The 23,044-nt window shown below is 42.6% G+C and overlaps 1 protein-coding gene across 1 annotated transcript in view; it reads left to right on the forward strand.

Moving 5' to 3' along the window:
• Positions 1-1,103: 1,103 nt before the first annotated feature.
• The window catches only part of PTPRO (protein tyrosine phosphatase receptor type O), a 197,805-nt gene continuing 175,864 nt past the window's right edge, over positions 1,104-23,044 (forward strand). The window contains exon 1 of the mRNA XM_026652201.1: positions 1,104-1,184. Coding sequence (XP_026507986.1) covers positions 1,104-1,184 — 81 coding nt within the window. The remainder of the gene's footprint in view (positions 1,185-23,044) is intronic.

A 23,044-nucleotide genomic window follows, 5' to 3' on the forward strand; every position in this document is an offset into this window, starting at 1 on the left:
CTAGGGTGATCTGTATGGTTGCAGGGGCCATGTGCACAGAGTCAAAACTGGGATCAGGACCATAATTAGACACTGGATCTTATTCTCAGATACTATAAGTGTGGGACAGTTATTAATAGAAACCAGTTTCTAAATGGAGGTCCACAGAGGCAAGTGAATGGAAACCTCCCTTGGAAAAAGTAACAGAGGGTCCTACCCCTCTAATACTCTCCCTTGGAAAGTATAGACTGAAATCACCATAATGTCCCAGGCAGGGTATAATATTTGCAGTGTTTTTCTAGCTGTGTTGGTGCTAGGATATTAAAGAGACAGGGTGGGTCTCTCTACAGGGAATAATAATGTTTTTATAGCCATATTTACCCTGTTGTTTTTTCTTCCTCTGGCAGCTTAGTTTGAAACTACCTTGCTCCGAAGAAATGGGTGGGGCACCATATTGAGAGTGCTTTTGGCCAGTTGCTTGTCGGGGAAGATAGATGAGGATCTTGTCAAACTTGGTTGGGAGGCAGGGGGAAAGGGCTGAGGATGCATTTTGCTTTGTCCGTTTGTTTTTTGCCCGAACAGTGACAAGCCAGAGAACGGGCTGGTGAAAGTACACGGCGAGAGACCTGGTTTGGGAGCAGGGGCAGAGCTTGGGGGAGGGGAAAGGTGGAGCTAAGAGAGGGTGGGGAAGAGAGGGATGGGAGGCTGCTCGTCACATTCAGCCTGGAGCTTGGAATGAGGAGTCTTCATTCATTCACTGAAAGCCAATAGGGAAGGACCAGAGCAAAGGAAAACTGGAGGCTCAGCTGACCACCTTCTGCACCTCCAGAGAAGGAGGAGGAGCACAGCCGCAGCAGAGTATCGATTCACCCCCCCCCCTTTAATTAAGAGATCAAAGAAACTACTGGAAAAAATACACACCCCTCTTCCCCAATCAAACACATGAAGAGGGGAAGGGGAGGCATGATGTGTCTCCTGGGAGGGACGCCTGTGCTTCGAACCGTCTGATGCTGCAGCAGTTCGCCATTGCGAACCACAGTTCGGAGCCAGCCAAAGGAAAAGCCGGGGGGAAACCCCTGCAGCCCGGCTGAGATTTCTGCGTGCAAGACTCCCGCTGCACTTCAATGATCGGACCCCGGCCGAAGGGAGGGAGCAGCACCCGGATGACCCTCCGCTCCCTGCTATGGCTCTTTTTGTTCCTCAAGGTAAGGGAGAGATCATATGCATCAGCCTCCGCCCCCCCTCCCCCCCGCCTGCCTTGCATCTCCCTCCCTTAGCGGGGGGGATCTGGGAGCTAGGGCAGGGCAGATGTGCGGGTGGATTCATTGATTGTTGTCTCCTTCCTGCATGTTTTTTGATGGATGTGTTTTTTAAAAAAGTGGATTTGTCACATTTTCTCCCTCCCGCCTCTCCCTTTGTGCTCCTTAACCATGAATAACAGGGGCTGGCGTCAAAGGTCGGTTGGTTGGAATATGCTTTCTAAGGCAAAATGAGGTCACTTTCACAGGGTAATCTCTCTCGGCTCCTGTATCCTCCAGTGCTGGCAGGCACATGCAGAGGAGGGCTTTTTGTTCCTCCACGGAAACATGTTGCCTTCCGTGGGATGAAGACTTAAGAACCAGCGCTGCTGTTTTATTGTTTGATCTCATGGTGCCCATTGCAAGTGTGTGCTGATGAGCTTCAGTTTCCTTGGAGCAGAGAGAGAAATCAAAATGAAAATATGAGACACATCTTTAAAGTAACCATTCCTGCTTTAATAAACCTCCCCTTTGGTCTTTCCATTGCACTGCAACCGGTGCTGTCATCAGTACCGGAAAACCTATTGTGGCTGTTTATAAATTCTGTTTTGAGATGCAGAACCTGATCCTCAGCTGGTGAAAATCCAGCACAGCTCCAGTGAGGTGAATTGAGCGATGCCAGTTTACATCTGGCCTTTTATGTGTCAATTAATCATTGCATGCATCCGAAATGTATACCGTACTAATATGCCGCCAGGCTACAGTAGCTGCTGCTGCTTTAGTTTTATACAATTGTTCTGCCAGGGCAAAGTTATTTAATTACTGGGATATCAGCAAACATGTTGAAAGGTTGACAATATGATATTCATCTGAGAGTGATTTGAAATTTAATTGCACAGTAATTAAGTTCCATTATGCAGTAAGTTCACTTAGTTCTTTCCTCCCAACTGATTTTTATCAGCAGAGACTGTCTAGGAATGCAAGGAGGTAAACTGGAGCTATCCCTTCAGCACCCCACTGATACCTTACCTACAGCCTGCTTCTGCAAGGTGCGGAAGCCTAGAGTAATTGAGGGGCACTCAGCCCCTCAAAGACACTCAGCCCCTTGGACAGGATCAGCCCAATAAATAATAGAGAACTTCAGAAATGCGTAGTCTGGCCATGAAAACATTCTATCACTAAATATATCTGTTTTTTCATGTGTTTTATGTATTATGAGGGCACCATTGTGATCATGTAAAGCACAAATGGAAAAAATATTTTAACCATAACTATGCTTAGCTTTACCTTCAGATTATTACCATTCTCGGCTCAAGCTCAGAATGTCGTCCTGGGAGATTCTCTTTTCAAAGTTCTGCTTAACGCTGCAAGCTTGGTTACACATGACATCTTTGTCTTGATGCTTTTGGGACTTTTTAATGTTTCCTTCAGCCTATTTAATATGCTTCATGTAACTCCACTAAAGGGAAATGTACGTACCACACAGGCATATGGCATTGTCTATAATTATCATTGCACTGAAATTACAGTATTCTGCACATTTTACAAAACCAACCCACAGTTTTGGATAATTGTCACTGCTTAAAAGAGCTCCTCAGCTAAGGGCCTGATCCTACAATTCCTCTTTCATGTGAGTAATCCTTACTGGTGTGAGTAGTCTCACTGAAATCAATGGGACTACTCATGTAAGAGTTTGCAGGATCAGGGCCTAGAATAGCAGCGGTGTTGCTAGTAAAGACTGACATTCTGTTTCCAGAACTATTTAGGAGATGCTTCCACCACATCTATTCAAATTATATTTGTTGGAAGCTAGTCTCCTCACTTCCACAAGAAACATAGATTTGTTTGAGGTAAAATGGGAATGGAGAGAATAGGCTTTTGTTTCAAAGAGTTTGATCACAGATTCTTTTAGAAAGACACTGTTACTGTGTCCTTGCAGTCTTGCAGATAGATGAAAAGTCTGCAATTAATTTATATGCTAGCTCAGGTTCCGATTCAGCAAAGCACTTAAGCACGTGCATTGCTTGAAGCACATGCTTTAGTCTGTTGATGGCAATGGGACTGTGTTATGTGCGTAAATGTTTTGCTAAAGCTTTCCATCAGCACTATGAGACCAAAGTTTGCTGCTACAAAATAAAAGGAAAACGTGTTTTTACATGGAACACATTCTACCTGTAAAATAAATGGTAAGAAATTTAGAAAAGGAAAAAGTTCAGAAAGCTAAAGCCTCAGGGTTTCATCCCAGGAGAAAATAACCACCACTTCTGAGCCAGATAAATATCAATAGTACCACTGACTATTGCTGCTCAAGAAAGGTCAAGGACTAGAATTGCAGGAGATGCTTCAGGGTGATAATGAAGTGTATTAACAGAGTTGTATGGTGGTTTGGCACTGAAATATCAGGGAAAGCTTGCAGATCAGGATTGCGGTGCATTGGAAGCACAATGTATGACTGTGAATATGATATTAGTGGGATGGCAAACTTACTTTTATTAATTCATCTGAATGGTCACTAGATGCTTTGAGGAGGGGTGCATTACTGGAGTAAACAGGGGTGTGAAAGGACAGGACTGAAATGCATTGGAAGAGTTAGCCGAGGAAGCTTGCATAGAGCCTAACCACTCTGTCTGTGCATATATCCAGTCAGAAGTGTGACTGCAGCACATGTAGATACCCTAGCTACCTTTGATCTAGATATAACTCGAATAACAATAACAGTGAAGCCATGGCAGCATAGGTGGCAGCACAGGCTAGCCACTTGAATACATACCCATGGTCTTGGACAGAGTTATACAGCCTATGCTGCCTCCTGTGCTGCTTTCGCTTCATTGCTATAGGTACCCACCATAGCTAGATCAAAATTAGCTCAAGTATGTCTACATGTGCTACAGTGCCAATTCTGACTGCAGGGTAGATATACCCTTAGTGTTCAGTTCAGACCACTGCTATGAATCCCTTTTCATGAGCATTAGGACAAGAAGCAATGGGCTTAAATTGCAGCAAGGGTGGTTTAGGTTGGACATTAGGAAAAACTTCCTGTCAGGGTAGTTAAGCACTAGAATAAATTGCCTAGGGAGGTTGTGGAATCTCCATTTTTGGATATTTTTAAGAGCAGGTTAGACAAGTACCCATCAGGAATGGTCTAGATAATACTTAGTCCTGCCATGAGTGCAGGGGACTGGACGACATGACCTCTCGGGGGTCCCTTCCAGTCCTATGATTCTATGAAATTCACTCCATTGTCTTTAAAGATCAAAACTTTTTTTTTTTTTTTTGCAATGAAAAATGAATGAATTAAAGTCAACATTTCTGCACAAAGCATTTTGTTCATTTTATGCTGTTTAGACATGCCAGCGTGTTGGAGGCAGGTTAGCACTGGCTCCTTAGAAATACTGAAGTTTGCCAACCTGGCATTATTAAGTTGATATTTTGCCTGGAAGTTAATCTCATTGAGAAAACAGCTGCACTGAACTGAGAATCTGAAGAAGGGCAAACAGTGTCTGTGTGCTTGCTGCTTCAGCATTAGTGGACCTAATGTCACTTTCTAAGCTGCATCTGTTTGGTAGGGATAAAATGTCACTCTTACTGCCATCTGTAAAACAACCACTAGGAAGCTTTGCCCAGTGACAAACCTGCTCAAGCTACTTATTCTCTTCCCTGCCTGACATTGTGTTTCATAGTTTTAGAGATATACGTTCGCAGCTGAGACATGAATCCTGATGTGGTCCAGTGCAATAGCATTTATTCTCTGAGGTTCATAGAATATCAGGGTTGGAATGAACCTCAGGAGGTCATCTAGTCCAACCCCCTACTCAAAGCAGGACCAATCCCCAGGCAGATTTTTGCCCCAGATCCCTAACTGGCCCCCTCAAGGATTGAACTCACATGCTTGAGTTTAGTAGGCCAATGCTCAAACCACTGAGCTATCCCTCCCCCCTATAAAAGGACCAGATACCTTCTGCATGTTAGACCAACATAATAACTGCTACACCACAGAAACCACCTACTACACCATTTACTTATCTTGAAACACCTCACTACAAACCTTAACCCACACAATGCTCTTCACCAATGGCTTTCCCAACTGACAGTTGATTTAGAAACTAGCAAGAGTAAGGAGTTCACCTGGGGAGCACAGGCCAGAGATCAGTAAGGATTTACAGGAGGGCAGAGGTGAAGTAGGTTAGAGCTTCCTTCAGAAAATTGTCACAGCCTTTCTGCTACAGGAATCCCTTACTGACTTAGCACATTACTTAACCCTACTGGTTCCCAAAAGCCTTGAGAATCAAGTTCCATAGTGTGTTTATATGTGTTTATGTATTTAGATTTAAAATTATAAAAACATCATTCCAAGACTCGAGGCACCCTAACATAATTAATCATATAATAACTAAACTGCTATTAAATTAAACCTCAACAACATTAAAATCCACTTCACAGGAACTTGTCTGGCCAATCAGGCTGCAACCTTCATCATCTAGGAAGCACATCCCCAGCCTTCTCCCAAAATCCTATTGAACACATTTTCTTTTGCAGTGTGCCTGGAGAGTCCCCAAACTTGGACCAAGGGGGGTGCAAGTTCCAGAGTCTCAGGCCCTCACAGAGAAGGCCCTGCCAACTGTAGCCTCTCATATAATGAAACTGATCCAGCTCGAGTGGCCCCTTTTTTTCTGCAGCTATGGCAGTATGGCATGGTGAGAGAGGCAGTCCCTCAGACAAGTCAGGCCCAGGCCATTTATAGTTTGAGGTCCTAATCAGCACCTTAAACTCCACCCAAAGACCAGTGAGCAACTAGTGCAGATCCTGACACTGGTGTCATGATGACCTTCTCAGTAAGCAAACTGCTGAATTCTGTTCCACCTTCAGTCTCTGAATGGTTTTAAGGCATAGTCCCATGTAGAGCAAATTGCAATACCCTGATCATGAAGCGGCAAAAGCAGGGGTAACAGTGTGAAGGCCTGCACCTGAAAGGAAAGGCCAGTGTCCTAGCCAGATGCAGATGGTGAAAAACTGACTGGGTCACTGCTGAGATATGATTGCCAAACAGTAGCTGGGGATCTAGAATCACCCCTAAGGTGTGAACACTATTAACTAATGGCAGCATACTTCCTCAGTCACAGGGAATGATCTTATCTCTGTCATCTCCTCCAGCCACTTGCCCCAAACAACCATCCATCACTACCTCAGTCTTAGCTGAGTAGACCTTCAGCCAGCTTGGTCTCATCCATGCCTCAATCTTGACTAGACACAGAACTTCATCATCTGAGTGGGATGACATGGAGACATACGGTGTCATTAGCATAAAAAACACACCACACCCCATGTCTCCTTACTAAACTTCCTAATGGCTCCATATACATGTTGAACTGGAGTGGGGAATGGAGGGCTGACCCAGTCAGCTTTTTACCATCTGTGTCTGGCTAGGAGGTTGTGTCCTTTCCTTTTGGATGCAGAATTTTGTCATTGTTATCCATGCTTTTGTCACCTTAAGATTAGACCACTGCAATGCATTCTACATGGGTCTACACTTTAAAACCACTTAGAGACTGAAGCTGGTGCAAAATGCAGCAGTTCATTTATTGAGGGTGCATCTTTTGGCACCCCACAGCTGAGAGCTCATTGGGAAGAGAAGCAGTTGTCCACAGCTACCTGCTGAGATCCCTCTAAGAGAAAAAAATGAAGCCACTGAAGAACGGCCCCAGTACAGTCTCTATGCCATAACCAGATGTATACCCAAATAGACCAGGGTGAAGGAGATCAAAGGGATCTAGGTTTTGTGTGAGTTCTCTCCCAGGAGCGGCGCCAGGGTTTTTGCCGCCCTAGGCGGCAGTGCTCCTCCTCTGAGCATTTGGCGGCGGGGGTCCTTCGGCTCCTTGTCTTCGGGGCACTTCGGCGGCGGGTCCTGGAGTGAGTGAAGGACCCGCCGCCAAATTTCCGCTGAAGACCCAGAGCGGAAGGACCCCCCGCCGCCGAATTTCCGCCGAGGGCGGCAAAATGCCGCCCCCCCAAATCCTGCCGCCCTAGGCAACTGCCTAGGGTCGCCTAGTGGAAGCACCGGCCCTGGTCTCTCCACAATTATACCAAAGAAGGGAAGATAATACTGGTCAATAGCTTGCAAGATTGTCAGAGTCCAGTGAGTGTTTCTTGAGCAAAGGCCACACTATTGCATCCCTGAAAGTAAAAGGTACCCTGCCCTCTCTGAGAGGTGTGAACAGTCTCACAAGTAAGGGAGTTAGTACTTCCCCACTGGCTTTCACTAGCCAGGAGGGACATATCCCACAACCTTCTTTTTGAGTCTAAAGTTCTCCCAACACCTCCAGTACCTTAGGGAGCATCGCTGGCTGAAATTCTAGCAGAGAAGACAATGTCCTTGTACCCTTAAGACATTGCTTTGCCACCACAAAAGCACAAAGTACTTGTATCTATTTTTTTTAGCTTGTCTTAAAACTATCTGGTATATCTTACCGCCATAAATCTTAGGGCCTGATCCTGAAGTTCTTACACTGGCAACCATCAAACTGGTTTCATGTACTGTTGGATTGGGCCATTGTAGTGGTTGGTTAATAACATCTTTATTACCACAAGCACTGTAGCCCTCTAAAAATTATAAAGTTATACTTTAATTATTGCTGTCTTTGAATATTGACCTTAGAACAAATTTTTTAGTTAGTCAAAAGATAAAACAAGTGATGATCAATCTTAAAATGGATTAAAATGAAACTTTTATTTTTTCACAGTTTGACTAATGGAACTCCAACTGCTACAAGATGGCAAAATAGTTTAGTAAACATTCCAAAAAAAGGACTGGACATTTATTTATTGCACATGCCATTACATGCACAATGGTAAAGAGAAATTGCAAGGGCTAGCAGTTCACATGCTTCAGGGGTTGAGTTGCTCTGCTGGTGGGGTCAGGAGGAAGTTTCCTTAGCAGTGGATTGCATGGTGACAGCATGGAATGGGAATCATGAGACAGATTCTAACCCCGTCTTTGACAATGAGTCATTGCCTTTGGACAGACAAGTGACTCCTGGGGAAATTTTCAAAAGCAGAAAGGACGTTCATTAGGACTTGGGCACTTCGCTCCCCTTTAACTCTGTGTCTCAGCTTTCACATCTGTAAACTAGAAATAATACCTCCTTGCCTCTCAGGGCTGTTTTCAGGCTTAATCAGATAGGGTCAGATCTGATGCACATTATAAGTCAATGGGAGTTTTTCTACTGAGTGCAATAGGCATTGGATCAGCCCCTTTATATTTCTGAAGGCTTGATATTATATAATAAACAGTGGAAGCACTAAATAATTATGACTATTGCATTGTTAGGTGCAGTGTAGGGGCCTTATGCCTTCCTTTGAAGCATTCCACATTGGCTGCTCTTGGAGACAGGACAATAGTTTGGATGGACCATTGGTCTGCTCCACTCTGGCAGCTCCTATATTCCTACATAAAAATGCTGAATTTGGAGAAAAGGTAAATGAAGAAAATAGCCTAGATAAATATATATTCTACATAGCATATATATATTTTTTTTGGGGGGGGGGTATCTTCCATGATCATATATCAGTTCCTGACATGGAAATTCTGAGAAGAAAAGGATTTTTTTTTAATGAAAGAAACATGACATTTCACATTAATTTTAAATGAATTCCTTAAGATCAGTGTTACTGCAACAAATACCTGAATGAATAATGTAGAGATGCTTAAAGTAAAATGTTACCAGTTTTTCCCAGCACTGTACTTTGATCTTGAATGACTATAGAAAAGGTGGCGCGAGTAACTCATAATGAAAGAAAGGGGAAATGCTAATCTCACATGCTAGGAAATGACACTGGCTTTTAAATGAAGGAGTTCAAGAAATGACACGATGCATCATGTTTGGCTTACTATAAAGACAGCATATTGTACCACAGTGAAAGTAGGGAGTGCTGTGTCCAGATTACTGTAGTTATTGTATTTCCTGCATGCAATTAGAGCACAAATACCTTCCTGTAAGCATTAGTGATGGGAAAGATGGTGACACTGTTGACAATAACAGAAAAAGCAGCAAGAGGAGGAGGTTTAGGAAGGAAGATAATAAACTTGGTTTTCATCATGTTGAACTCCTCATGCAAGAGCTCCAGGAGAAAATAGGTGGAGATGTGTGATTGAATATGGGGTGAAACGTTGGGGATAGAAAGGTCAATTTGGGATCTTTAAATACAGAGGCTGAGGGTTTCAAAAGAGTCTATGGGAAATTCAGCGTGGCGTAGGTGCCTAATTGAAGTTATTGGGAGAGGTGGGAATGATGGAGGCTTTTTATGGAATAGGGGATACAAGGTCATATTTGAAGATGTAGATGATGCGCTCCTACATATCTGACACTAAGATGGGACCCCTTATATGCAAGATCACCCAATATTCTGAGACCTTCACAGCAAAGACTACTATATCAGTACATTCGCTACAGCACAACGGGTAAAAGTAGAGAGAGAATTTCAGCCAAAAATTCTATATGCTCAAAAGCCCAGCAAGTTCTTCAACAACCTTGTTGTAAAAGGTGGAACCCATAAATAAAAGGGGAAATGCTACTCTTATTGGCTATAAAATTACACTGGCATTTAAAAGAAATAGAAATTCCAGCAGTAGAACACTAAGGGCTGGTCCACACTAAGCCCCCAGTTCGAACTAAGATACTTCGACTTCAGCTACGTTATTCACGTAGCTGAAGTTGCGTATCTTAGTTCGAACTTAAAGGTACTTACCGTGGGTCCACACACGGCAGGCAGGCTCCCCCGTCGACTCCGCCTACTCCTCTCGCGGAGCAGATCATAATTTGTCAGCTCCACTCAGATACAACAATGGGACATTTGTGGTTTCCTAGATAATTTCACTTGTCAGAGACATCTGTTAAGCTACAGAATGGTAGACCTCTATGCATGCTACCAGGCAAAAGGCAAATTCTTTTTTGCCAAATTAAAAAAAAAAATCAGAATGTTTATCTAAAATGTAGAAAGTAAGCACAATTAGATTTTCTACTTCAGTAGTTGAGTTGCAGTTTAAGATACATGGGTGGAAATTTAATTTTGTGCCGAAGAGAAATACACAGGGCCACGTTCTGAGCCGGCGTGAGCACATATAACTGTACTGACATCAGTGGAGCTGCCCCTACTTACAAGAATTCTGAGTTTGGCCTGTAATGCAAAAATTCTTTGGGCTCAATTCTGCCCCCAGATTTATAAGCAGAACCACTATTGGGATTGGCTGGAGTTCTATTCTTCTGAGAATAGAATGGGGCCCAGAGCTTAAGAAATTAAGCAGGAGACGGTTTAAGATAAATTTGTGAAAGAAATAAATGGGGAAAGAAATGCAAATTAATCCCTGATATTCAGTGTTTACACCATCTGTACCCACATCCACTTCTACAGCATATGATCAATGCCCCTTACAAATGATGCTTTTCCTCCCTCCTTTGATGACCCATTCCTTTCATCCTTGCTGGTTCCAACTTTTCTAGATCCTTAATTAAGCAGCATGTTGTGGCTTGGCTATTGCAGAGCTCCTGCTGGAGCATGGAACTGGTCCATAATGAGTCCGGGAATTCTCAACTTTTTAATATTGCTTGGTTGGCAAAGTTCCGTTTTTCAGGATGATTTTTATCTTTTGGAGCAACCAGACAATAAGAAAGCTTTACCTGGATCCCTGTGGGTAGGCTCCATCTTCCAGCAAGGATTTCTTGGTGTTCTGAACCCTTTCTGCTTAACTGGCATGGCTGTACATGGAGCAGTGTTTTGCATAATCCCTCCCCCAGTGTACGTAAAGGAAAGGGAAATGAGATGTGATGGTTGGAGAACTTTTTCCTGTTACCTGAAGAGCCCATTTGAGAATTACCCGTTTTTAAATAAAATGGGCCTGATTCTCTGTCGCTCTGAATGGTGCACAGTCATTTACACCAGTGCAAAGTGGGCATAACATGCTGCCAGATCAGAAGGGTTAGTTTTACGCTCCCTTTGCACTGGTGTGAATGACTGCACGTGGTGCAGCGCAATGGAGAATCAGGCCCAATATCCTCTGTTGGTTTGCTCTGAAATTGCATCCATTGACTCAGTTGAGTACAGTTTGATGAAACAGAAATCCAGCTCTGAGAATTTCATTATTACTAGGTACTGAGCCCCACTAGTATTCAGTGTGGTACAGATATAGAATAATGGTCTATGGTATGTAGAAAGTCAGGCAAGATGATCTAATGGTTCTTTCTGGCCTTAAATTCTATGCATCTATTAAGACATGAACTGTGCCATTAGGTGCTTAAAATCTACTTCAGAGGCAGCCAAGACAGTTCATCTCTGAGGTGGGCTCAAAAATCCAGATGGAGATGTTGAACCCCTACAAAGCCATCAGTATGATGCAGCCGATCAGAATAATGCACTCAGGGACATCCCAGAAGAATATTGGACTAGGACCCAAGGCACGGCGGTTCTGTTCTCAGCTCTGACTACTGAACAGCAATGCTTCCTTGGGCAAATTTCATCTCACTGTGCCTGTTTCCCCTTCTGTCTTGTCCACTTAGATTGTAAGCTCTTTGGGGCACGGACTGTCTCTTCCTGTGTGTACAGTGCCTCACACAATGGGCTCCGATCTGGTTTGCTTCTGCAATGCAAATAACTTGTATGTTAGATTTTATGTTAATAGTTATGGGTTGAAATTCTCTTCCTGCTTTAAGCTTAGTTACAAAGGCCATTCAGGCTACAGAGATGAAGATGACAACTTAATATTAGAGGGACAAGGTGAGTGAGGTAATGTCTTTTATTGGACCAACTTCTGTTGGTGAAACAGATAAGCTTTCAAGCTATACAGGTATTACCTCACCCACCTTGTCTCTCTAATATCCTGGGACCAGCATGACTGCAATAACACTGCAAACAATAATTTTCATATGTCACAGATTGGTGAGCATTATGAGGTTAGGAAATAACAAGGAAGCTTCAAAGGAACAGAAGCATTTTGGAAAAGGCAGAGCATGATATGAAAGCTCCTGTTGCCCTGGCATTAGCACAATGTTATTTATGCTTCCTTTCTCTTTATACACCTAGCTCTTACTACAGATGTGCCCTGCCTGTTGTGTTTGTTGATTTAAGCTTTTACTGGTAACTTCTTACAGTGATCATTCAGCCACATGGAATCAAATCTTACACTCTTTGGGCATTGCTAGAGTGTTTGGCCTAGTGATCAGGGTGATTTTACTTCTCAGAATGGTGGTTTCTTTGACTCATTAGAGACAGGGAAGTATTTTGTATCTTTATGAGTGTCACTCAGATATAGTCAAAGTATGTTACAGTTTGTGGTGATGTGAATTAGAGCCAGTTATAACTGGGTTGACCAGCCTTGCATTGAAGTGTCTAGTAGAATGTGAACTGTTAGCTAAATCTCCATGTTAGAAGATGTGATTTGGGAAACCTTGTTGTTTCATGGGGGGATGTGTGGATCCCATCCAGTATTTGGGAGGAAAGGGTTAACCCTGTCACGGTGATAAGAAGCATCTTTTTGCCCTGAGTGTAGTTCAGCAAATTAGCAGGGCTGGGCTAGCTGTAGGCAATCATGTCTAATCCTATAAAAGGCAGACCCTCAGGCTGTGGGGACTGGTTGCAGGACTCAGAGGGAAGGCGAGAAGTCTAAAGCCGTGGTTGTTTTCACTTCTCTATGAGGAAATTCGGGCAAGGTGAGCTGCAAACCATAATGACGTTAAGGTTTTGGTACTGATTTTCAAGGGGTTATGAGCTGGATTTGAGCTGGTTACATTCCATTACTGACCCCTGGAGCCAGCCACATTGTCTTTTGATTTGGACACAGAACACCTGCACTCCAGCCCAGCTTACATTGCTGGCTCCCCCGGCTCTTTTGCTTGCAAGCTGGATTCCAGCTCTAGCTCCTTGATCTCCCTCCCCCCTGCTTCCTGGCTCCATGGAACAGTGCAGAGAGCATGTACTGCAGTCCAATTAATTTCTCCTTAGGGAGGAAAGCAGGAGCAGGAGGCAGCTCTGGGCAGGTCCCAGTGGAGAAGGGACGTGGAATGCAAAATGTTGGGTGCTTGGCTGCAGCAAAATGGCAAATTCAGTAGTAAACTACTCAGTTCTGTGGTATCTTGATAAAATGCCTGATGGTACAGCTGTGGAAATATGGACTCCTTGGGGGCCCTGATTGAAATGAACAGCAGTAGTGCCAACCCGGTACTGTTTAAAAATCATGAGATTGGCTTACAAAACATGAGATTTCTTTTTAAAATAATACATTTTTGGTTTCTTTTTCTTTGCCCTCTGGCTTTTGAGCCTTTAGGTTTCACTTGGGTCACATTTTCAAGCTTTGGTTTGCAATTGTGAGAGCAATAAAAATTTTTTTAATGGAAACAATTTCTCCTAATCAGTAGTTTCTAGGGGCTTTAAGCAAAACATTAAATATTCCAAAACTCATGATAAAATTATTAACTTTGGCAATACTGAATTGGGGCAGTTCATTCTTCTAGCTATTGTTTAAGGCTTTCTGTGGACTTAAGCAGGCATCTCTGCAGGGCCGGCTCCAGGCACCAGCTCAACAAGCAGGTGCTTGGGGCAGCCAAGGGAGAGGGGCGGCACCTGCGGCAATTCGGGGGCGGCAGGTCCCTCACTCCCTCTAGGAGCGAAGGACCTGCCGCTGAACTGCCGCTGCCGATCACGGCTTTTCCCCCCCCCCCCCCCAATTGCCACCGCCGGCTAACTGACAGATCTCAACATTTAATTTTTTTGCTTGGGGCGGCAGAAATGCTGGAGCCGGCCCTGCATCTCTGCATCCGTTTACATTTGTTTCACAGTCTCAGGGTTCTCTCTACAACCATAAGGGCTAGAATTTTTTATTTATTGTATTTATTTTTAATGAAAGTTGAGATTCTAGAGACTGGCCAGGATAAATTCATTGTGAATTTACTGTAGCTAGTCCAGAGTATAAGAATGTTAATAGCATAGAACTAACTTTAGGACTTGGCTAAAGAAGCCCTATCTTAATTTACTTTAGATTCTTGTTGAGAGAAGCTGATTTCAATTTAAGTTTCAGGTCTTCTTTAGTCATCATAAAGAAGGAATAAAGGTAGCAGCCAATTAAAACAAAAGAAAAACACCTTGCACGGCAGCTTGAAAAAATATTTGTGTGTGGGTGGGTGTGTATATGATTAAAATAGTCACCTTTCTCTAGTAGCATCTGCAGGTCATTTCCATTTGATGGCTCTTTAGATGTATATCCAATGAGTTAGTGGCCTCAGTTAAGTTTCTAATGGTTTCTAATAGCTAGAGATTGGCTTAAGCCCTGAAGCAAACAAATTGGCCACAACTGCATCCTGTTAAAAAGAGAACTGTAAAAACCAAGATGGAAAAATATATATCTCAAGGGAAAATATGAAAACCTTTTCTGGAAATTTTCCTTAGAGTATTTGTATTGATTGCTGAAACACTATTCCTTAAATCAATAAAGCATTAAAAGTACTCAATACTCTTAATGAGCTCCAAAGGAACTATTACTTTGGATTGTGATTGCAACTGCCATGTGACTCTCTTTTCTTACCAACATTTTATTACTAATGACTTATAAATTTGTAGGGGAGGAAAAGATGGCTGGTGCATTGCACCACTACCCATTGGTGTAAGCACAATCCTTCTTTCCTTATAGAAAATGTTAAAAGTTTAGAAAAGTCTAAATTATAGAAGAAAAAAAGTAAGCAAGTCACCTTTCTCTGTTAAGACGATTGAGGGGCGTGCATGACTTTTTCCCTATTCCATTTCACTTATTACTTGTTCTACGTACAGCTGTAAAAAGGCAGCATGCTAGATCTACCAGGAGAATAAGGCCAATGTGTATCTTCAGCAACTTCTAAGAAGGTGTATCTGCTAGATAAACAAACTTATGCGCTTTAATGCAATATCTTGAGATGTCAGGATTGGAGTGAATTGTTTTGGAACCAAAGAGGGATTCCTATGAAAAAAAAATTCTTGCTTGAGATATGAAAGATGCCTTTTAAAAAAGGCGTGCTATAATCCTTGTTGGGGAAGGGTCCCCTAAAGGGAAATGGTGGGGAATGGGAATTGGAAGAAAGTTTAAAACACGTATGGACTTCTGTACCCTTTTGTGGTCTTCCATCTCTGGGGGGTTATCTTTTGATTAACCCTAATGTAGCCATGCCGGGAAATAAGGCCCCCCACTCCCACCTCTCTGCACAGTAGGGTTATGCTACCAAAATCTTGGGGCCAGGTCCTCAGTCCAGTGGAACCCCTGTGGTCCCACTGTAAACAAATGTTGGGTGGAGGTGGATGAACCCAGAGTTCTACCTTCCCTCATGTTGCGGTCAGTGGAAAGGGCGGGACATACAGGGAGCTGGAGGAATGAGCTGCATCCTTTCAGGGGCTGCAGTAAAGGCACTAACGTAAAGTGGCTCCTCTTGCAGAGTCATTAAATTCTGCAAAACTTTTTGCTAAATCTGTTTCTCAGACAAATTTTCTGAGCAGCTCTAATCAGAAAATTGAGATAAAATTTGAAATGTATCAAATAATCCCTCTGAATCACTAGGTTTTGTTACTTTGCTTGTTTTCTTACCCATGCTAACCTGTGTCCTTATGGTATTTTGTAGCATATGTAGTTGAATTATGGACCTCCCAATAGGCATCTTGTAGGATATGAACCAGATCAAAAGTCCTTTGCTAACATCATCATTTGCATATACAATTAAGCTACATCTAGGTATGATCTCTGGTCTTCATACAATATTGTCTCCTCTGCGGAATACAATCCATTAACATTTATATAGCTATCCTTGCCGCTTCTGGCAGACTAGTTTACTGCCTTCCTGTAGGAGTTTACCTAAGCTCTTTACCTGGCGCGTTAGACTAAACACCTTTCTCTCTTTTTCCCCTTCCCCTTGTTTCTCCACAGTCTCAGTTTATATAAGTGAGTGGTCATTTCTCTCAGATGCTAGACTGTGCTATACCATATGTACACAGGGTGTTTTTTAAAATGCATATTAGGGTTTGTAATCTGTATGCAGAGCCACCTTTTAGAGCATGAACTCTCTCATGCCCACAGCCGAGGATTATGTTCTTATCAAATATACATTCTTAGCCTGAAATGTTAAATCACTGTTACTAAAGTAACATAGAGAAAGATTGGCTGGAGAGACCATGTCAAGGAAATGAATTGTATCAAATCATGATTGCCAATTAATTGTTTGTAATGGGTGGAGGGGTAAAATGAAGATATTCCTTCAGTGTTTCCACCACCCTTCCCCCAAACTATCTGCTCCTTGGGTGTAAAAGCTTACATGGTGGTACGTCCAGGGTAGGAGAGGGAAGTGCAGAACACCACCACCCCATGCAGTCCCTCCTGTAGCTCCCCACACATTTGGATGGTGCAGAAGGCCAACTTTTACAGAAGGCCCACTTTGCATGTGGGTGCTGAAGGGGCAGGGCCATGGCTCCACCCCTTCCCTGTTCTTCGGGGAACTGCACCTCATGGGGCACATGAAAGGAGCAGAGACTGCAAACTCCCCAAGTTCCTCCCTCCCTTCAATCAACACCTGCTCAGAAACCTCCCCCCGCCTCCCACACACACACTACGTGCTCCCTTTGCCCCAGGTCGAGAACCCCTCCTTTTCTTACCTCACCTCTCCACAGCTCAGAATAGCCCTTTCAGACCTATACACATTCACAGTCGATACTCCTTGTCTCAGAACACTGATTCCTCTCTATGTCTGCATGCATGTACTCAGCCCTCCAGACTCGGAAAACCCAGTCTCAGGCTTCAGAAATCTCTGTGACAGATGTGGCAATTTCCTGCAATATCCCGACAACCCTGATTGAATGAAGTTTAAGTATTTTAGGAGTTCATTGGATTAAAAGTGCAAATGTGTATGTATTATTGTGGGATTGCAACGTCTCTATGGGGGAGACATGACTAATGTCAACCCTGGGAGATGTTAAGAGCTTCAAAGGACTTTGAAACAACTTGGCAGACAAGAAGGAACATTTGGGATAAACAAAGTAGAATGCGTTTCTTAGGAAATACTTGGGAAGAGGTGAATGCAAATTTCCACTTCTGGTCCCAATGTTTTGAGACTACACCGTGAGGAGAAATGCATTGTCTATGAATTACCTATTCACAAAATCAAAGGCCCCAAAACTGTAACAGAGTGACTCAGATTCATTGGGGTTCTTGTTCTTAGCCAAGGTTGTTATGAACTGGTGACAACAGAAAAGCCCCTTGATGGGGTTAGAAGGACATTCACTGGCCAGAGCCCTTGGTGGAATTGGGGTGATCTCTGGTAAGCTTATTAGCATGCGGGTAGGTTCTTTGTTTTTAATACGTTTTCTCTGTAATGCTTTTACTTTTAAGAATAAATGTGCTTGCTTAAAATGAGCTGTGTGGCCACTTAGCTGTGGCCACTTACACAGTGTATATACCCTCTGAAGACAAGGCAAAGCAGGCCTGCTGAGGGAATCTGACTGGCTGGGCAATTCACAATGTAGGCAAGGAACTGTGGCAATAAGTGGTACCGCACCTTGCACTATATCAGTGACCCTAAACAGATGTGGCATTAATGGGCATAAGCCCCACCAGCAGCCTTTTATGCTCAGTACCCTGATAATGCAAGAAGATTACATGTTTTTGGGTTCTGCCAGAATGAGTGTGTGTTGTGATACAATTTGTAACACCCAAGGTTTTCCAAATAACCAGTAAAATACTTCTGAAATTGGTTCATTTTAAACATGTGAAGTTGCATTTCTCGTGCGTTCTTTTTGGACTGTATGTAAGAAAAGAGGTCTTTGTTCCATTTACAGCTGTAATAGTCCTTCAGTACATTTACATTTCAACAGAATTCCAAATAGTCACAAAAAGCATGTTTGCATGAAAATACGATTTCACTGGAAATATCAGCTGTTCACAGACAAAGATCATATTTCACAGCGAGAAACAATGGTCTAGATTCTGATCTCAGTCACCCCCATTGTGAATTCAGATTAACTCCACCACATTCAGAAATGTAACTGAGATCAGAATCAGGTGCAATGACTTTCAGCTCCACTGGCTTCAAGTATATCAGGGTGGTTTTTTTTAAATTATTGTACCATAATTTTCAAAAGATGTGGGATAAAGCCTTCCTGGAGAGCTTTAGATTATTTTCACCCCACACCTTTTCTGGGAAAGCATTTAACATATGTTTGGGTCTTTTCAGTTGACTAAATTACATCTATTCTTTCCATTAATCATAATCCAACATTTCTGGTAGATAAATTGGTTTCCTCTACCCCAGGACAAGTTGATGGGCCATAAAATAGATTTTGCAGTATTTATCACTATGGTTATAAGATTTACATCAAGGTCCCCACTGAGAACTAAAACCCATAATCACTGACAACAGAGGTGCTTTCACAAAACATACTGGGATTTAATCTGTCACATTATTAGTGAGTAGCAATGCCTTCCCCAGAAGGAATATGACCTTGATTTGGATATCACTGTTTTAAGTTCTTGTAACTTTGCTAGAAATCAAGTGGCTCCTAATGTTTCTAAAAGCAAAAAATGATTGCTTTTGTACTTTCAGTTTAACCATAATAGCATGATATTTCTGCAGAGTATTGTTGAAATGTTTCAACTGGCGCTCAACATTGCTGCTCTTAATCTGTGAATAGAGATTTTGTGCTCTGATATTCATAACAGTGATGGCTGCATTATTATTAGAGATTATTCTTAGGCTGAATACCGAGTCCTTGCTATAGTGGCCATCAAGGGACCAATCCTGCTCCCACTGAAATCAGTAGCAAAATTTCCATTCAATTTAATTGGAAGGAGGATTAGGCCACAATTTAGGGCTTGAGCCTGCTGATACTTACTACAGAACATAGGCCTGAATTCAGCCAGGAACTTAAAGGTTTGCTTAACCTTAAGCATATGAGTAGTTCTATTGGTTTCAGTGCAATGGTGCAAATGCAAAGTAATGCAGATGCTTAATTATCTTACTGAACTGTGGCCATAGTACTGACTGTTGTGAGTAGTCCATTTACCCAATTTTGGGTCCAATTTCGCAGTTGTCAGGACTAAGTAACAATGATTGAATTCAATCAAGTGTGTGTGCGCGTGTGCACTACAAGATTAGGCTATACAGGCAGGAGAATAAGTATAGTGTTTTCTAAGGCATCACCTTTAAAATGACACTTTATTTAGCAACAGGTTTAATGTCAGCACCTACATGCAGGAAGCCCTCTCACTTTGTACTGTGATCATTTTAAATCTTAGAAGCAGCATCAATAAGTGGGGGGGGGCCTTAAGAGAGCACACTGGTGCTGCCAACTCAGTAAAGGATGGAACTTTTCACAAGATTCTCTTCATAGGAGTGGGGGGAATTATACTCCGTGTCTTAATCATATTCAATTTATTTAAATTCTGCCTCCTGCTTAAACTTCAATTGTCTTTTCAACTATATATGGTGTCTCTTACTACCAAACTTAAACTGTTCAATGTTGCTATGTGCTGTTATACAATCACCATGTTCCATGATTCAAGTAGCTGAAATGATCCCTGTATATTACAGCTGTTCTTAAAAAAATAAGTAATTAAAAAAAAAAAAAACAGGGAAAATGTGTAGGGGGGAAGTTTTTCTATTTTTTGTTGAAATTTCAATGAGAACTTTAATTTTTGAAATTTGATAGAGTTGGTTGAAGTGTATCTAGTTGATTTGCAGAAGTCCCCCCTGATCACAATGAGTTACGTGGAATGAGTAGAGCTGCTGGAGAAAAGTCAAAATGTTGATAAAGAATGTACGGATTAGCACAAAGAATCTTTCATTTTCTAACCAGCTCTGGAAATGAATAGAACTTGGTGGAAAATGGTATTTCTATCCCACAAATGTTTTTTAAGATTTTGAAGGTGTTCTCCTCTTCCCAAATTGAGACCAAAAAGTCAAAATCTCATTTTTTTGCAAACCAAAAATCCAAAAAGACAATTCCAATGGGGTTATTTAAAATATTTTGTTTTGATAATTTCAAAATATTTTTTTGTAATTTCAACCTTTTTAAGATTTACCTTAAGTTTACTTAAGTATGTAAACAAAAATATGCTTTAAACAATAAAAAAGGAACTTTTTTTTCTTTTGAAAATGTCAAAACAGGATGTTTCAACCATTTCAAAACCTTGTTTCCAAAAAAAAATTTAAGTGGGAAATTAATCAAAACCAACCCTTTCCCCCCAAAAACAGTTTCAACAAATTGTCATTTACTTCACCCCCTAAACTGTGTTTCTCAACTGACACATTGAAATAAGTTTTAGTAAGGTTAAATCATAAAAAAGGTATCGTTTGTGGTATTGCTACATGTAGCACAAGAAAATCCTGATTTGTGATGATACCAGGACAGTCTTGTGATGATACCAGTCTGTATAGTCAGTAACAATCCTAAACTCAGGAGAAATATCATGCAATCAGATAGCATGTGCTCAGTTACACATGCTGATAGGATGCAGAGGAGGTCAGGGAAACTTGTACTCCTTTGAGCTATCTGGATTAGATCATTCATTAGATGAGCCAATCTTTACCTCCAACTGCATCTTCCCTTTAGAATGTTTTTCTTTTAATTATGCTTCAGACATTGGCTGCTAGAGTTCCTAATATTTCTGATTAATGTAATTCAGAAATGCTTGTAAAAATATACCCAGTATGTAGACAGATATTCTGGGGAAGATCAAAGTGATGCATTTTGGTGTTTATTCAAAAAGTCAATATCTGCTTAGGAAACTTATTTTGCAGGTGGGTAGATGCACAGGTGCCAGCTTCCCACGGAGTCAGCACCTATGGGTAGATGGATACATAGGAGAGTTTTCTAAAGCACAAAAAGGACAGATTGACTTTCAGTGGGAGTTGGGTGCCTACCTGTTTTCTGTGCATTTGAAAACCTCCCAAGAGAGCTTAAATAACTTGACCTCATCTGTAGGGCAAATCATTTTGCAAGTCATTTGTAGACATGGGACTAGAACCCAGGAATACTATTAACTCCCAGTCTTCTGTTCTGACAAGAGTGATGTGTGAATTACTGACAGCAAAACAAATCCTAATTAAAAGCACTTCATTAATGGCATGACACATCAAGATTGACCTGCGGTAAAATAAAAGAAACAAAATTTGGTTTTTAATTTTATTCAAAGATATAATTGAGCATTTAGTCTATTGCAAGCAAAGGGGAATGATGTATAATGTGTGTCAGTAGAACATTGTTATATGAAGGAAGATTAACATTCTTATTTCAGACTCAACAGTATTTATAATTTCTGGATTGTCTGTTTAATGCAAATGTTCTGTCTTTAAATACTGAGCTCTGTCTTAATTAGATAAAATAATCCTTCATTGCTTGGGTAGTTCAGTAAATTAGTCACTGGCCTAACAACCGCTGGAGCATGCTTATGCATTGTTTAATCCATATGGATTGTTAAAAGTGAGAAAAATGGAAAAGAAACTGAATTTTTCCGGACATGCTGTGTGAGACACACATTTCCAGATTTAAATTCCTTTGCGTGGACCTGATCTATAGCAGGTTGAACTCAATGGAAAGACTTCTGCTGGCTTCAGCTGAGTTATAATCACACACAGCCTGGTTCAGTGCTGTCCACAGGGCCTCTCGCTTACAATGGTGATGGTGTAAACTGAATAATTTTGCCTTCAGTGGGAGTTATGTGTATAGTTGGTGTAAGAAGAGAGTCAAACTCAAAAAGCTTGATGCTGAACTGACACCAGTAACTGTTTGACTTGAACAGAGCTACAAAGGGCTAGCTTGTGAACTGTTACTTGCACTGATTAGTACAAAGTTCGTGTGGGCCTGAGAGGCTAGTTAACATACCAGGCTGCAGCTGGAGGGAGAGCCAGGCTTAACTGAGGATGAAACCCAGATGGGAGATAACCGAGGAGGTTGAGAGCGGGAGGTGGCTGTAGGAAGAGTCTGCCTGAAGGGAAGAGGTGGGACCAGAGCCTCTCCTGTTCCAGCCATGCTGCCTGGGAGAGCCAGGCACTCTCCCAGGAAGCTGCAGCCGGGAGTGACTCCAGGACCTGGCTGCCAGGAAGAGCATCCAAATGCCAGGGGGAACTGGGCGCAGCGGGAGGACAGAGCCCCTCCCCCCCCCCCCCCCGGAACGGGGGGTGGGGGGAGTGCGGGGGGCCCCAGGCTGGGGGCGGAGAGGAGGTCACGTGCCCCTCCGATAGCTGGTGCCCCTCCCACGAGTCGCCGATGTATGAATCAGGAATGTGTAGAGAATCGTGTGGAGGCTGTTGTCCATAAGATCCCTGCTTTATTTGTTACAAAAGTTGGAAGGTGTGTAGCGATAGTATTGAACAGGGGTTCTCAAACTGGGGGTCGGGACACCTCAGGGGGTCATGAGGTTATTACATGGGAGGTCGCGAACTGTCAGCCTCCACCCCAAACCCCACTTTGCCTCCAGCATTTATAATGGTGTTAAATATGTAAAAAAGTGTTTTTAATTTCTAAGGGGGGGTCGCACACACAGGCTTGCTATGTGAAAGGGGTCACCAGTACAAAAGTTTGAGAACCACTGGTATTGAATGAGGCAGGGGGTTGCAAGAAGCAGGGCCGGCTCCAGACACCAGCCGAGCAAACTCGTGCTTGGGGCGGCAGATTCCAAGGGGGGCATTCTGGCTGCCCTTTCTTTTTCTTTTTGGTTTGCCGCTCCAGCCGCCCTGTAGGGGGCAGCGGCGTGGAGGAGGGGAGCACCCTGCAGCAAACTCGGCAGGGCAGCCGGCGTCCTTCCCTCCCAGCCGACTGGAGTGGCGCAGAGCCCTCCC

The sequence above is a fragment of the Terrapene carolina genome, unplaced genomic scaffold (genome assembly GCF_002925995.2).
Source record: "Terrapene carolina triunguis isolate 2854851 unplaced genomic scaffold, T_m_triunguis-2.0 Scaffold112, whole genome shotgun sequence".
NCBI classification, from domain to species: domain Eukaryota; kingdom Metazoa; phylum Chordata; order Testudines; family Emydidae; genus Terrapene; species Terrapene triunguis.